Here is a 12,539-nt window from a genome sequence, read left to right as displayed (position 1 = left end):
CCACACCACTTCCTCCCATGGAACAAGGACATGCCCTACACTGTCACTCTCTCCCAGCTGCCCAAGGACCAGGAGGCCAAGGCTCACACTGCATACATGTCCACCAGACTTGGAGACAGCCTGCTGGCCATCTACTCAGATGCCTCTTCAGTGCAAGGTGGCACTGGCATTGGAGTTGGTCTGACAGCACTGGACTGGTACCTCAACGACGAGGGTTGTCTTGTGCTAGGGAATGCGGCTGAGCAATTAGCGTCGATCCCACCTGTGAGGCAGAACCTTCATGTTCGGCTATGCGGACTTACGACTGTCGTGGAAGCTAATGAACAAAAGGTTGCTTAGGGGTATATAGCAAATAACAACACAGACACGATCTTCTGCCATCTCATTGTGATTCCAGCCAGCTTCCTGCGGCCCAGGCTACAGCACAGCCAACCAGTGCCGCAGCACCCACGATCTGCTTCGACCAGCTCTGTTCCTCCTGTATCATTGCCGCACCCTGCCTCTTTAAATTCTGAGCCGGCTTTGCTTCTTCAACAATATGCTGCGCCTGTGGGTGCACGCTCAAGCTCTCATTGTGTCTCCTCTTCGCCTCAAGGATCATCTTCTCGATAGCCTCCAGCTCCCGCCTCCACTGTGTCTCATTCCTCTTCTCACCCTCGACCTCCACGTTCTGCACATTGCCGAAGAAATCCATGACGAGTCTATTCCTCGCCGACTGCTCGCCGCCCTCAAACAGATCGTAACGTATGCCCGGGTGCGAGTGGATTTTCTCCTCGTCGTAGCTGTCGAACAGATCACCCATTGTAAGCTTCGATGTCGGGTCGCGGACTTGTGTCTCGAGGAACTCGAGGTTGTAGTATGTGTAGCGGTCGATGACGGCGACGCCGACATCTTGATCGGCGTGGTGCGAGTAAGAGGATTGGTCGATCTCGGAGGAGCCGGTGGCGAGGATGTTGGGGGAGTAGAATTTCGAATACATGGTGTTTGCTTGGCAGGTGTCGATCATGAAGAGCATCTCATGGTAGCTAGGGACACGTTAGTAGGGAGTAATCAGGAACGGTGTAGGGGAAGTGGCGTACCGTTTCTTCTCCCACATCTGACCGAACGCGTCGGCCAGGTCGAAAGCACTGATTTCTTCCGCGTCTTGGAACTTCAGGAATTCGTTGCCGCCATGTCCTGTCATGTAGACCAAGATGTTACTCCGCTCATCTGTCATCAACCTCTTGCTGCGGGGGGTGTCCTCGCCCCAGCGATCTGTCATGAGCCGGATGAAGTTCTCCACTGTGACTTCATACCCTCTGTAATCCACCTCGATGTTGTCTCCATACAGATCGAGGGCGCGGTCAGCATTATTGAACACGGCTCCTGGGAAAGCGTTGCGCGGGTTGCAGGCCATATCGTCGGGCAGCATAAGGATAATCTGCGAGTCGGGAATGCCGAGGCGCTTGACTGTACGGTACAGCGACAGGACGTTGGCGAGGTGGCGGTAGTTGAACCAGAAGCGTGATGTCCCTACAAGTACGGCCCAGTTGGATGTGTGCTCCGCTGCGGCGAAGGGCGCCGCCAGGAGCGGGAGGAGGGCGCTGGAGAGCCTCATGTTGGGTCGAAGAAGCCTCGCCAATGGAAAAGTGTTAGCTGAAGGAGCGTCGAGAGAAGAGCAAACGCGCCAGACAATGTCTCTGAACGGCAGCCCGCGATGCACGTTGAGTGTTGCTGAGCAGTGACAAATCGGAGATAAGCCGGCTCAGCCTTGAACCGCATCACGTGTTGGGAAAGTTACTAATTGCATCATTGATAGCCGCGCCTATCTGCATTTATCTGAGCACGCAATATCATCCTGGTTCCATTAAGATGCTTGACTGAACGTCCTGTCGCGTTCAAAGACTCCACGCTGTCCGTCAGAGTTCCCCTCCAGGATTTACCTACCATGGCGCCAGACCGAGGATCATCGCCGTGCCCATCAACGGACGACTATGAAAGAGCTGAGGATGCAGGGGACAGTGCGCCAATCCATGCGGGGGATCGCGATTATCTGGCCGAGCAGGCTGAGCAGCCGCAAAACTTCACGCTGAGAGGTGTGCTGGTTGGCCTTGCCATTGGTGTTGTTATATGCTTTTCGAACATGTACTTCGGCCTGCAGACTGGCTGGGTTTCTGGCATGGCCATGCCTTCCGCACTTATCGGATTTGCATACTTCAAAGTTGTTGCTCGCACGCTAAAGCTCCCCTTCACGCCAGTGGAAAATGTACTAGTCCAATCAGTTGCTGGGTCTGTTGGTACGATGCCTCTAGGCTGTGGATTTGTAGGCGTCATCCCAGCATTGAACTTCCTCCTGAAGCCAGAAGAGGGTGGACCGCTTGACATCAGTCTATGGAAGTTGATTGTATGGTCAGTGGGGATCTGCTTCTTTGGTGTAGTCTTCGCTGTGCCGCTGCGACGGGAGATGATCATCAGGGAGAAGCTGAAGTTTCCAAGCGGAACCGCTACTGCGCTATTGATAAAGGTCTTACACGGCAAGAAGGACTACAAGCCCAATGCCGCACATGCTAGCCACCACAGCAATGGAGAAGGCGATGAGTCGCGAGGCTTACTACAAGACGAGCGCCTCGAAGCCAGAGGCGAAGAGCAAGACTCAGGCGACAACGGCGACTGGAAAGCCAAAATCCGGCTCCTCGGTATCGCCTTCGCAGGCTCCGCATTCTACACCGTCTTATCCTACTTCATTCCACAACTGCACGACATCCCCATCTTTGGCCTCCCCCTCGCGACGAACTGGCTCTGGACACTCAACCCATCACCCGCCTACGTCGGCCAAGGCATCATCATGGGCCCCGCAACAACACTGCACATGCTCCTCGGCGCAATCATAGGCTGGGGCATACTCTCTCCCCTTGCAAAGCACAAAGGCTGGGCCCCAGGTCCCGTGTCGGACTGGACCCATGGGTCCAAAGGCTGGATAGTATGGATCTCACTCGCCATTATGCTCGCAGACTCGCTCGTCAGTCTCGGGTGGCTGGTCATCCGCCCGCTCATCGCACTTGCACGACTCTACTACCCCACTGCAAAAGAAACTTTCCACTCGCACACCTGGCGCGAACTCCTCACGCTCAACATCTCCCGTCAACAAGGCTACACATCCCTCTCCGATGGCACGAGCGCAAACCCCATCACAACCGTCAAACAGCATCTCAACTCCTCCGAATCCGACGCACCACCCGAGCACTTAATCTCGACACGCACCACCTTGATCGGCCTGGTAGGCTCTCTAGTCCTATGCATAGTCGCAGTCCACGTCTCCTTCCCCGGCCTAATCCCCTTCCGCCTGACCCTCCTCTCGCTCGTCCTCGCACTGTTGCTGAGTGTCATGGGCGTCCGCGCGCTCGGCGAAACAGACTTAAACCCCGTCAGCGGCATCTCGAAACTCACACAACTTGTGTTCGCACTCGTGACACCCACGACCGGTCCGGGCGCCAAGAACGCTGTCATCATCAATCTGGTTGCCGGCGCTATGAGCGAGAGCGCGGCACTGCAAGCAGGTGATCTGCTGCAGGATCTGAAGTGTGGACATCTCATTGGTGCAGCGCCGAATGCGCAGATTTGGGGGCAGGTGATTGGGAGTGGGGTTGGGGCTGTGCTGTCTGCTGTGGTGTACAAGTTGTATACAAATGTCTATACTATCCCTGGTGGGTTGTTCGAGGTACCGACCGGGTACGTGTGGGTGTTCACTGCGAGGCTGGTCACTGGTAAGGGATTGCCGCCTATGGTTGGAGAATGGGCGAGTGGAGCTGCGGTCATCTTTGCGGTGGGTACGATGATCAGGGTTTGGGGAACGAACAGGAAGCAGAGGGGGTTGAGCGGGTGGTGGATTGACTTCGTGCCGGGTGGAATTGCGGTCGCTGTCGGTATGTGATACGTTTCGCGATTGTTGATGTGTGCTAACATTAGTATAGGCATGTACAACACGCCTTCATTCACATTGGCGCGCACAGTCGGTGGTCTCATCAGTCTGTGGTGGAGGAGATGGAAGGGCAAGAGCGAGACACCCATCATTGTACTGGCCAGTGGTCTGATCTTGGGAGAAGGGCTTTTCAGTATTGTGAACTTGCTGTTAGCAAGTTTGAAGGTGCCGCATCTTTGAGCAAGCCTTCGTTGTAGAAGACGAGTGGTGTTAATCGTATGTCATTCGATGTCATTGTTGTATTGTTCGTAACGCCTTGACCATGCATGCGGTCCTCTGCTCCTAGTCCGTTCGTGAGGTATCGTTGCAGTCCCTCTAGCGCCGTTATCAAATGCTCATGCCATGGATGTATCCCAAACGCCGCAGTATGCTCTAAAGACGCGCAGTTCCGTGATGTAGCCAGCACATCAATGCATGTACTTCCTTCTACGCACCTTTTACACCGAGCACTCTGAGCGAGCCATTAGTGGCGATGGAGTTGAATGTTTCAAAACCATCCGCTTCCCTGGCGACTAGCCAAAATGACCTGATCCCTCTGCGCCGCCATATGCCGTCTCTTGGAATCCAATAGGTACTGTCCATCCATGCATGGCACAAGCGCGAATATATGCACCCACAGCTTCACCGACGCCGTAATCGTGCCTTCCACCGCGTTCCAGGCGAGCCGGCTTGGGGTCAAGGCTGGTGATAGCCATGCGTACTTGAACCAGAACAGACTCAATCGAAGACACCGCGCTCCAGCCATCGTTCGTCAGGAGCTGCATGCACATGGCACCACCTGCAGTGACGTGGCCACCACCTCCAGCTGCAAAGCTTAGGAAGCGCGGGCGAATGACCCGAACGAAGGGAGGCGCCATCGGGTAGTCCTTTCCAAAGCGTAATTCCAGGACGATACTGTTGACGTCGTGCTTTTTCATGTCTTGCGCTAGTGGTAGCGTTAGGTCGAACGAATGTAGTTCCACAATCCACTGATACATGTTTTCGATTCTGTCCTCGTCGATGTGCCAGCCGAGCTCGTGCAGTGGCTGCTCGTTCTGCGTCTTGATCAGGACTTTGAACTCTCGCATCAGGCACTTCGTCGCAGTAGTGGAGGCCCACGATGGTTGCTGGAGCATGGGTAGGGTACTGTAGTCTAATGTTCCAGGGACGTAATCTGTAAAGGGCTTCGAGGGCTTCAGCTTGTGGAAGAACCCGCCCAATTTCGATTTGCCCTTGCCATCTTTGGTAGAATTGGGCGTCGGAAGCGGATCGACAAACTGTTCGTTCTTTGGTGAGTCGTCGTCGAAGACGATGTGATCTTCATCCAGCGTAGCGATACTGGCAGTATCGTCATCGTCAATCTCAATAGCATCATATTTGCTCGTTCCCCCCGCCTTCTGCCTCTTGTGTTGCTGTTCAGAAGTTAGTAAGCGCGATGCACCAATCACCTTGTGAGGACTTACTGTAGTGTTGAGCGACTTGGGTCGTCGGGATCCTGCAACCGCACGGATAGGAATGACAAGCTTGCCATCACCTCCCATCGGCGTTACATCGGGATCTTGTTCCAGGATCTCCAGCGGTATTGAACCCTTGTCTACCGAACTGGTAGCTTGCTGAGAGACAGCACTGCTGACGAATAAATACCGAGTCTGAATCCAGTCAAGCTGGGCGACCACAAGATGTGGGCTCCTGCTGATGAACTCTTGGGGTGCGTTGCAGATCTCGTTCAATGCTAGAGCTTGTTGGATGTTGAGCTCACTGTACGGCCAAGTGTAGCCATACCCCCCAAAGCCTGAGTAACCTATGCTAGTGTTGACGTTCAGAGAGTGGTAGACACCGTGGCCGTAAGCTCGACCGTGGTGGGTCTCATTGAAGTGCAGACCTTCGCGAATGATGCTGTGCCAATTGTGCAATGGGCTACCGTGCCATGCAAAAAAAGTGGGGAACTTCAAGTGAAGTCTTTCGGTGACGCTTCGTACAGACTGGATAAATCGCCGCTCTTTGTCTGGTGCGCCCATGGCAAATCTGAACTGCGCCCATCTTGACATCCCATATAATCTATCCTCAGCCTTGCGACCTGTAGCAGCATCATCCTCGACATCTACTTGAAGGATACACGCTCGATTCGAAGCGATGATCCAACGCAGCAATCCCAGGGCTGCAGGGGATAGGCGGTCCGTCCAGGCACTAAGCGAGGATTGTGCATTTCGGAGCAAATACTGCCTCATGTCTTTAACAGGAGGAAGCAGGTCGAGAAGGAGACAAATGACCTGTCGTTTGTTTTGCTCTGGGAGATCGTCGAAGTTCTGGTTGTAGATTTGGAATTTTGCAGGGCGAAGTTCGTTTATGTTCCAAGGGGACTTGAAAGCTGCCTTTGGTGCCGGAGATGGTAGCGCAGCAGCTAGTTGATATCCATAACCACGAGAAGACCCATCCAAGGTCGCAACAGCGGGCTCGAGGGGCTCAGAGACCTTGACTGATGGATAGTAGGAGGCATCTACCACGCGACAGTGTAAGGCTTTGCCGGGGTCATCGTCGAATCGCAGTGTGATCCATTCGTTTACCCGCACAGGGCACGGCTTAGACTTGTCTTCGAATAGAATCTCTCGATTGTCCAGGTTGAACCTCATTTTTATCGGAGCTTGCTCACGACCAGCGCGTGTGGTCTTTGGCATTTGCGACTGTGGCTGCGGCTGCATGCCATAACCCCGGTACTGGTTCAGAACGTAGTCTTCTTCGTAGGATGAAGAGGGAGGAACCATCAGAGCAAGACCAGCAGGGAAGTCCTTTAATCTGGACTGGCGTGCACTGGAGTAACAGAAGCTGACAAGCAAATCTACCACCTTTGGCTGAGAGAGAACCTCATGCTCTATACTTGGTCCAAATCCTAACGACATGTATTGGTAGAGACATAGCGGGTTGTCGCAGACGTACGGCTTGATCGCTTGGAGATCATCGGCCATCTTGCTGAAGCAGATAAGACAGAACTCGGTACAGCGCACAAAGTGCCTGAGAACGAACTGCATGCCCACAATAGGTAACGAGTGTTCTTGACCGGTCGTCTGCTGGATGTGATCGGCTGTGATTAGAGGAGGGAATGCCGTGCTGATCGCTTCGGGGGCATAGTACTTGTCCTCTGAGCCTTCGGAATGTGTGCTCATTGGTCGCAGTATCTGATCGTTGTAGAACAGCTCGGCTCCATTCCATGGCATTCCTGCATATCGGTACTTGAGAAGCATATGAAAACGTTGGGCCAGCAGCTCATTCAAAGGTCTCGAGATGAAGGAGTGCCGGAAACCTGGTTGCACTGTAGTCTGCTGCTGGAACTCTGCCTGCTGCGACTCATCACGATGCTTCTCATCCTCTCTGCTGAGCACGGTAAAAGCCTGTACAGCTTCCTGTAGGGTAGGCTTGTAAGACTTGGAGATGCCGATGCGAATGCCGAAGTTGCGTTGCGTCTGGCTGGCGTCGTATGATCGAAGATCATCCATGGTCTTGTATCCGGCTGGGTAGTGGAACAACGCAATGAGGTACTCCGTGGGCTCCAACTGCCATGCCTGCATAGCTTCCTCCGAAATGCCTAGCTTTGCGATGCGGATGGAGATGCTGATGTAGCATCCCAGGCCGTCCATCAGACCACCCAGATGGCCAACCTTGAAGCCACTGCTCTTTGCTGCCAGGAGATCGCGGCGAATGCGTTGCCTGAAAGCAGCAGTGGGCTCTGTGAAGGTTCCGGCAGCCAAGGTTTGGTGGCCATTGATGAAGGGCTTTGGTAGCATGTCTTCGTCTCCAGGGAAGTACTCCTCCTCATAGTCGTCATCGTCATCTGATCCGTGTTCGAGACCATCGAAGTTTTGTGAGTTGAGCATTTGCTGGTCGCCATCCTTGTCAGTCGACTCCAGCTTGCGGGACACAAGTTCCAGGATCTGCTGCACCGTCTTTCCAGTTGCCGAGATGTCAGCCAGGGTACTGGCAACTTTGGCGGACGCATTATCGGGACCAAAGACCATACACATGTGGCTCGAGGGATAGTCAGACAGCTCTACAATCAGTGTAAGTCAAACAGCAGCATATGCGAAAGGTTCAAGGGACAGCTTCAAGTGCTCAGTTTGGACAAGACTTACCGGGTATCAGAGCGGATATTTCGAGGTTGTGGCCGTCAGCGACGCAAATGAAGGTGAACTCGCCATCGTCGCCGCCCGGTTGCACGGCCGAGATGCCTGCAACAGAGACACCCTCTACAGCGGCGGCCAAGTCGGCCACAAATTGCCTACGAGGCATGTTGGGCGAAGCTGCGGTGTAGCGGCCGGTGTTGAAGCTGGTCGCAGGGGTGGGGTGAAGGGGTTGGAGCTCTTAGGTTGGGCAGAGTTGGGAACCTGGTTGTGTCACAGGGAAAGTTCGAGAGCGCGAAAAGGGTCTCGAATGAGGCACAGCCAATTGCGGAGACGGTGTGGGGTGACATCAATGCTTTTGTTTGCGTGAAGGAAACAACGATTGTTGCTGTGACAAGTCGCGCTCTGTCCAGTCCACGTGCAGCTGCGTGAGTGTGACGAGCGGACCAAGCGAGAGTGAAGTAGGAAAGAGGAGAACAGAAGAACGAAAAACCCACGGACTCGTTCTTGGCATGGCAATTGCTCTTATGCGACTGTGCCTTGACGAACAGCAGTGCCTCGACGAACAGCAGTGCCTTAAATAATCGAGTGACTGATGAATCCAGGCAGCAGAGCGCGCTGCCGCACCGCTGCTAAGGCTAGCGCGCTCGATAGGGAACCCCGCACCTGTATTTTAGGGCACATACCCATGAACCCTCATTGTCAATCATGAAACAGTCATGCGCATGGACGTTGACAACAGCAAGAGGAAGATGCAAGATTTGTTTACCGGCGCAACTGAGAGAGACGCGTCGAGCTGCAGCCATGACTCGCGCCAGTCCAGCTCCGGCGCGTTTAGCAGCCCGGCTGCTGCCCCTCCCCCACTCAGACGCGGCTGCGGCCAGCGTTCCGGGCGTCTGGCTCGCTTCTAGCTGGAGCCTCATCCAGGAACGCTACCAAATCTCCCCGTCATATCTCCAGTCATAACTCCGCCCTCTGCCAGCCATGGCCGTCGCAGACGACAATACAGCGCCCAAGTCGAGTCACGTCTCTGACCCAGCCCTTGCGCCATTCCTCCAGTCAAGCTTCGACCCCGCCGACTACCTCAATGCCACACTACCTTCGCTCTCACTGAGCGGGCGGCCAGCCAAGGGCACCTCGGCCTCACTAGCGGACCTCTCCTCGCAGACTCAGGACTTGTTTTCACAGCTCAATGCGCAGACCACACGCCTTTCGGCTATCCTCACCCAGTTGACCGACGATATACTGCGCAGTGGAGGGAGGCTAGCCTACGAGATCGAAGTGCTGCGTGGAGAAACCACTGGACTTACAGATGTGCTAAAAGATGGGTTGAAAGACGACGTCAGCAAGTTCCTACCAGGTGGACTGTCTCTGAAAACAGAAACTCCAGATCGAGACTCCAGTAGAAGGCTATCAGAGATCCAAAACCCAGATGTCAGCGCTGCAGCAGACTCATCACAAGATGCCACACAACAACTACTCCCAACAACCACCGACACGACTCCAGACTACATAACCTCCCTCCGCACCCTAACAATCGTCCGATCGCGCCTCGAGAACGTAATCAAAGTCTTCGGCGAAGCCATGCACTGGACGATTCCACCCTCCGACATCTCCCTTGGCTCCTCTCTAATCAGCGTCTCCGCGCCCGAGCCCGGCAGTGACAACGCCTCGCTCGAGCAACGCGGCAAAGAGTTCGCGTCCGCTCTGCGCTCCGAGATCGCTGACCTAGTAACCGGCGACCCAGAACAAGGGCCCGCGAAGGCAGAGGCCAGGATCCAGGCGCTGCGTGATCTGGCGGTGGTGTGGAAGGGCACAGCGGAGGAGAAGGCAAGGGGGAGGTTTGTGGAGGGGTTGGTTAAGGTGGCGGAGGATAAGCAGAGGGAGGTGGAGAAGGAGAAGGAGAGGAGTAAAGGGAGGGGAGGAAGGAGTGTGAGTGTTGCCAAGCCGCAGCAGGCGCCGGTGAAGGAGCAGGGGAGAGGTGGGTTTTTGGATAATCTGAGTAGAATACGCGGGTTTGTTGAGTAGGTCATACAATGAAATGAAGAATACAGACCCTTTTGAGGTTGCATTGAGCAGCATATACAGTACCCAGTGTGGTGTCACTTGTTGAGATGTGATGAGAGCAGCGGTATACAGCACCAAGGATGGCCTCAACGTACCCACAACTGACAAGAGCAGCGGGAGATAGCACCCAGTATGGTTTCAGCGCGGTTACATACAGATCGCAAGAGAAGACGGATTGTGTTGTGTGATGCTGCATTGCTTTCGCTTCGATCCACCCCTCGACTGGCTATGTTGGATCACCTAGGAGCCAGCCCTTGCGGGCGGCTACAACTAGGATCACCTCAAGCCTCGAGGAGGGGCTGGGATGCTACTAAACTATAAGACCACAGCTATACAAGACCCAAGCCCAAAAGCCAATCCCAGAACTCCTGAATGCCTCCGGGGTATCATAATCAACGACAGAACTCCGTCCCAATGCCCAATTGTAGCCATCTCAGTATATTGGCAGGCTCTCAATAGCCGCCCTTGCTCGCATCGCCTGCACCTCGAATGCCAAAATCTGCTTCTCGCACGCCTGCCTCAACTTCTCCTCGCCCCTCTTGGCGTTGTACAACACCCACTGCTCCACCGACATCTCCTTCTCAGACTTGGTGAGTCCGTCCAACACAGCAGCCTGGAGGTCCTCAGCGATGGCTCCAGCCGGCACAATTGCGTCAAGACCAGCGTCGATGACAACGTCGTTCATGAAAGCTTGGAGTTCGTCGGTGTTGCCGAAGAATGCGTCGATGTCAACAGGATCCCATTCCTGGGCCTGCTGAACGTCTTCAGGGGTCATTCTCCTTGTCGGCGTCTTCTTGGGGGTTCCAACAAGGAGAGATGCGGGTAGACTTGAGATATCGGCCTCCAGGTCCTCCATCTCAGGTTCTGCTTGCTCGACTTCCAATGCCTCGGGTCCTGCCAACTCTGTGGGTGCCCTCTTAGGTGTACCGGCGAGCAGAGAGTCAGGGAAGCTGGAGACGCTGCTGTGTCTTATGCGCTTCGGTGAAGTCTCGACGACATCAGTGTCTTCGATCTGTTCGCTAGTGCGCTTCTTGCCGCGTGACTTCGTGGTGGTGCTCGCGGTTGAGGCACGCTTAGCTCTAGGCGCAGCCTTCTTGGCTTTGGATTTCGGTGCGGGTGCGAGTGCAGAAGGTTGCTCCTCCTTGACATGGTCCATGGTGCTGTCAGTTTGTTCGGTAGCATGCTTCTTGCCACGTGTGGCCTTCTCAATGACAATGTCGATGGTGTCGTCGATCTGCGTGCTTGCGCGCTTCCTGTCGCGTGTGGGCTTTTCTGTAACGCTGGAAACTGTGTCGTCGATCTGCGTGCTTGCGCGCTTCTTTCCGCGCGTAGCTTTGGGCTTGACTGCCTCGATGGTATCGTCAATTTGCTCACTTGTGCGCTTCTTGCGACGTGTAGGCTTTTCAACAACACTAGAGATCGAGTCGTCGATTTGCTCGCTGGCGCGCTTTTTGCCGCGGGTTTTCGAGGCTGTGCTGGCGGTTGAGGTGCGTGTAGATGCGCGTTTGCCCTTCTTAGAGGCAGCTTTTGGCGCAGGGTGGTACAGTTCCTTGAGTGCGAAGAACAGACAGTCGGGCGCACGTCGTCGGTGCTCTTCCATTGGATCGTCGCCAACGTCCCATGCGTCCAGGGAGAGGGAGCAGTATGCGCAGGTGGCGCCATCAGGTGTGTCCAGTGTTGGGTCATAGTACCAGCCTGCTTCTACCAACTGTATTGTGTGTCAGCATTGCAATTGACTCTGACCGATGCAAAAGCTTACCTGTTCGATGCTTGGGAATCCCTCGTTGCTGTCGAGAGGCCACGATTCGCCGAACGTATCGCGACGCGCCTGCATCATCGCGTCTGAGATGGGATCATCTTCGCTCCTGCCCGGGTCTCCGGTGCGCAGGCGAATGCATGTGACGACCGCGAAACCGCAGCTTGGGGAGTGCGTAAGGTGTTCGTAAGCAGGAACGTCGTTCTCTTCCCAACCGTCAAGCTGGCAGTGACATGAGAAGCACTGAACATTGTCTGGGCTGGCTGTTGTGGGCTTCCAGACGAATCCAGCAAAGGCCAGGTCGTGTGCTGACGGCAGCGCCAAAGGCCAAGCGCTCTTCGGTTTGGAGGGCGCTTTCTTTGATTTTGAGGATGTTCGCCTGGATTTGGAAGTGGCGGGCGCTGAGAAGGTGTCGATACGCGCCTGCAGGCACGCGAGGGAGGCCGCCATGGCTCCTACAGCTGGCGCCGGGAGGGTTCGTTTGGTAAATCTGAAGACAGTGCAGTGCGAGATATGACTGCAATGTAGTCGCGTTGAATTTCGCAGTGCTCGAGCTCAATTGTGGTGGGTGTTGTGAGCAGAATGGTGGGGAAGTCGCGGTTGTTGGGGAGGGCAGTCGTGAAGTAAACACGATGCCAAACACGACCCAGTCTTTTTAGTGCGGCTT

At 54.9% G+C, this 12,539-nt stretch overlaps 6 protein-coding genes across 6 annotated transcripts; 3 read left to right on the top strand and 3 right to left on the bottom strand.

The window, feature by feature from the left end:
• Positions 1-30: 30 nt before the first annotated feature.
• On the top strand, positions 31-339 carry BU25DRAFT_459803 (uncharacterized protein; the record flags this gene model as incomplete). The annotated part of the gene is made up of 2 exons (XM_033710310.1): positions 31-282; positions 331-339. The coding sequence occupies 2 exons, from the start codon at positions 31-33 to the stop codon at positions 337-339; spliced, it is 261 nt and encodes an 86-aa protein (XP_033560468.1).
• Positions 331-1,698, bottom strand: BU25DRAFT_492394 (uncharacterized protein). Its single transcript, XM_033711635.1, has 2 exons — positions 1,080-1,698; positions 331-1,025 (listed from the first exon to the last, which is right to left on the bottom strand). Exons 1-2 carry the CDS (start codon positions 1,595-1,597, stop codon positions 383-385), a joined length of 1,161 nt encoding a protein of 386 aa, XP_033560467.1. The 5' UTR covers positions 1,598-1,698; the 3' UTR covers positions 331-382.
• A 127-nt stretch (positions 1,699-1,825) lies between these two features.
• Positions 1,826-4,233, top strand: BU25DRAFT_370872 (oligopeptide transporter-like protein). Its single transcript, XM_033703963.1, has 2 exons — positions 1,826-3,902; positions 3,951-4,233. Exons 1-2 carry the CDS (start codon positions 1,928-1,930, stop codon positions 4,136-4,138), a joined length of 2,163 nt encoding a protein of 720 aa, XP_033560466.1. The 5' UTR covers positions 1,826-1,927; the 3' UTR covers positions 4,139-4,233.
• Positions 4,174-8,583, bottom strand: BU25DRAFT_395797 (uncharacterized protein). The gene is made up of 3 exons (XM_033704801.1): positions 8,062-8,583; positions 5,401-7,979; positions 4,174-5,349 (listed from the first exon to the last, which is right to left on the bottom strand). The coding sequence occupies exons 1-3, from the start codon at positions 8,216-8,218 to the stop codon at positions 4,471-4,473; spliced, it is 3,615 nt and encodes a 1,204-aa protein (XP_033560465.1). The 5' UTR covers positions 8,219-8,583; the 3' UTR covers positions 4,174-4,470.
• Positions 8,584-8,871: 288 nt separating this feature from the next.
• Positions 8,872-10,077, top strand: BU25DRAFT_449575 (uncharacterized protein; the record flags this gene model as incomplete). Its single annotated transcript, XM_033709647.1, has 1 exon — positions 8,872-10,077. Exon 1 carries the CDS (start codon positions 9,034-9,036, stop codon positions 10,075-10,077), a length of 1,044 nt encoding a protein of 347 aa, XP_033560464.1. The 5' UTR covers positions 8,872-9,033.
• Positions 10,078-10,312: 235 nt separating this feature from the next.
• Positions 10,313-12,462, bottom strand: BU25DRAFT_412096 (inhibitor of apoptosis repeat-containing protein). The gene is made up of 2 exons (XM_033706715.1): positions 11,876-12,462; positions 10,313-11,824 (listed from the first exon to the last, which is right to left on the bottom strand). The coding sequence occupies exons 1-2, from the start codon at positions 12,320-12,322 to the stop codon at positions 10,550-10,552; spliced, it is 1,722 nt and encodes a 573-aa protein (XP_033560463.1). The 5' UTR covers positions 12,323-12,462; the 3' UTR covers positions 10,313-10,549.
• Between the last annotated feature and the right edge of the window lie 77 nt (positions 12,463-12,539).

The sequence above is a fragment of the Macroventuria anomochaeta genome (genome assembly GCF_010093625.1).
Source record: "Macroventuria anomochaeta strain CBS 525.71 unplaced genomic scaffold BU25scaffold_22, whole genome shotgun sequence".
Lineage (NCBI taxonomy): Eukaryota > Fungi > Ascomycota > Dothideomycetes > Pleosporales > Didymellaceae > Macroventuria > Macroventuria anomochaeta.
The sequence above is the reverse complement of the archived record's forward strand: the minus strand, read 5'-3'. Positions and strand labels throughout refer to the sequence as shown.

What these genes read in the sequence shown, in the direction of transcription:
- BU25DRAFT_492394 (XM_033711635.1), bottom strand. Translation starts at nt 1,597, where the DNA reads ATGAGGCTCTCCAGCGCCCTCCTCCCGCTCCTGGCGGCGCCCTTCGCC. An exon ending in CAGATGTGGGAGAAGAAACG is followed by an intron (nt 1,026 to 1,079) that starts GTACGCCACTTC and finishes ACGTGTCCCTAG; the next exon opens with CTACCATGAGATGCTCTTCA.
- BU25DRAFT_370872 (XM_033703963.1), top strand. Translation starts at nt 1,928, where the DNA reads ATGGCGCCAGACCGAGGATCATCGCCGTGCCCATCAACGGACGACTAT. An exon ending in TGGAATTGCGGTCGCTGTCG is followed by an intron (nt 3,903 to 3,950) that starts GTATGTGATACG and finishes ACATTAGTATAG; the next exon opens with GCATGTACAACACGCCTTCA.
- BU25DRAFT_395797 (XM_033704801.1), bottom strand. Translation starts at nt 8,218, where the DNA reads ATGCCTCGTAGGCAATTTGTGGCCGACTTGGCCGCCGCTGTAGAGGGT. An exon ending in AATATCCGCTCTGATACCCG is followed by an intron (nt 7,980 to 8,061) that starts GTAAGTCTTGTC and finishes CACTGATTGTAG; the next exon opens with AGCTGTCTGACTATCCCTCG. An exon ending in CCAAGTCGCTCAACACTACA is followed by an intron (nt 5,350 to 5,400) that starts GTAAGTCCTCAC and finishes ACTTCTGAACAG; the next exon opens with CAACACAAGAGGCAGAAGGC.
- BU25DRAFT_412096 (XM_033706715.1), bottom strand. Translation starts at nt 12,322, where the DNA reads ATGGCGGCCTCCCTCGCGTGCCTGCAGGCGCGTATCGACACCTTCTCA. An exon ending in GATTCCCAAGCATCGAACAG is followed by an intron (nt 11,825 to 11,875) that starts GTAAGCTTTTGC and finishes CACACAATACAG; the next exon opens with TTGGTAGAAGCAGGCTGGTA.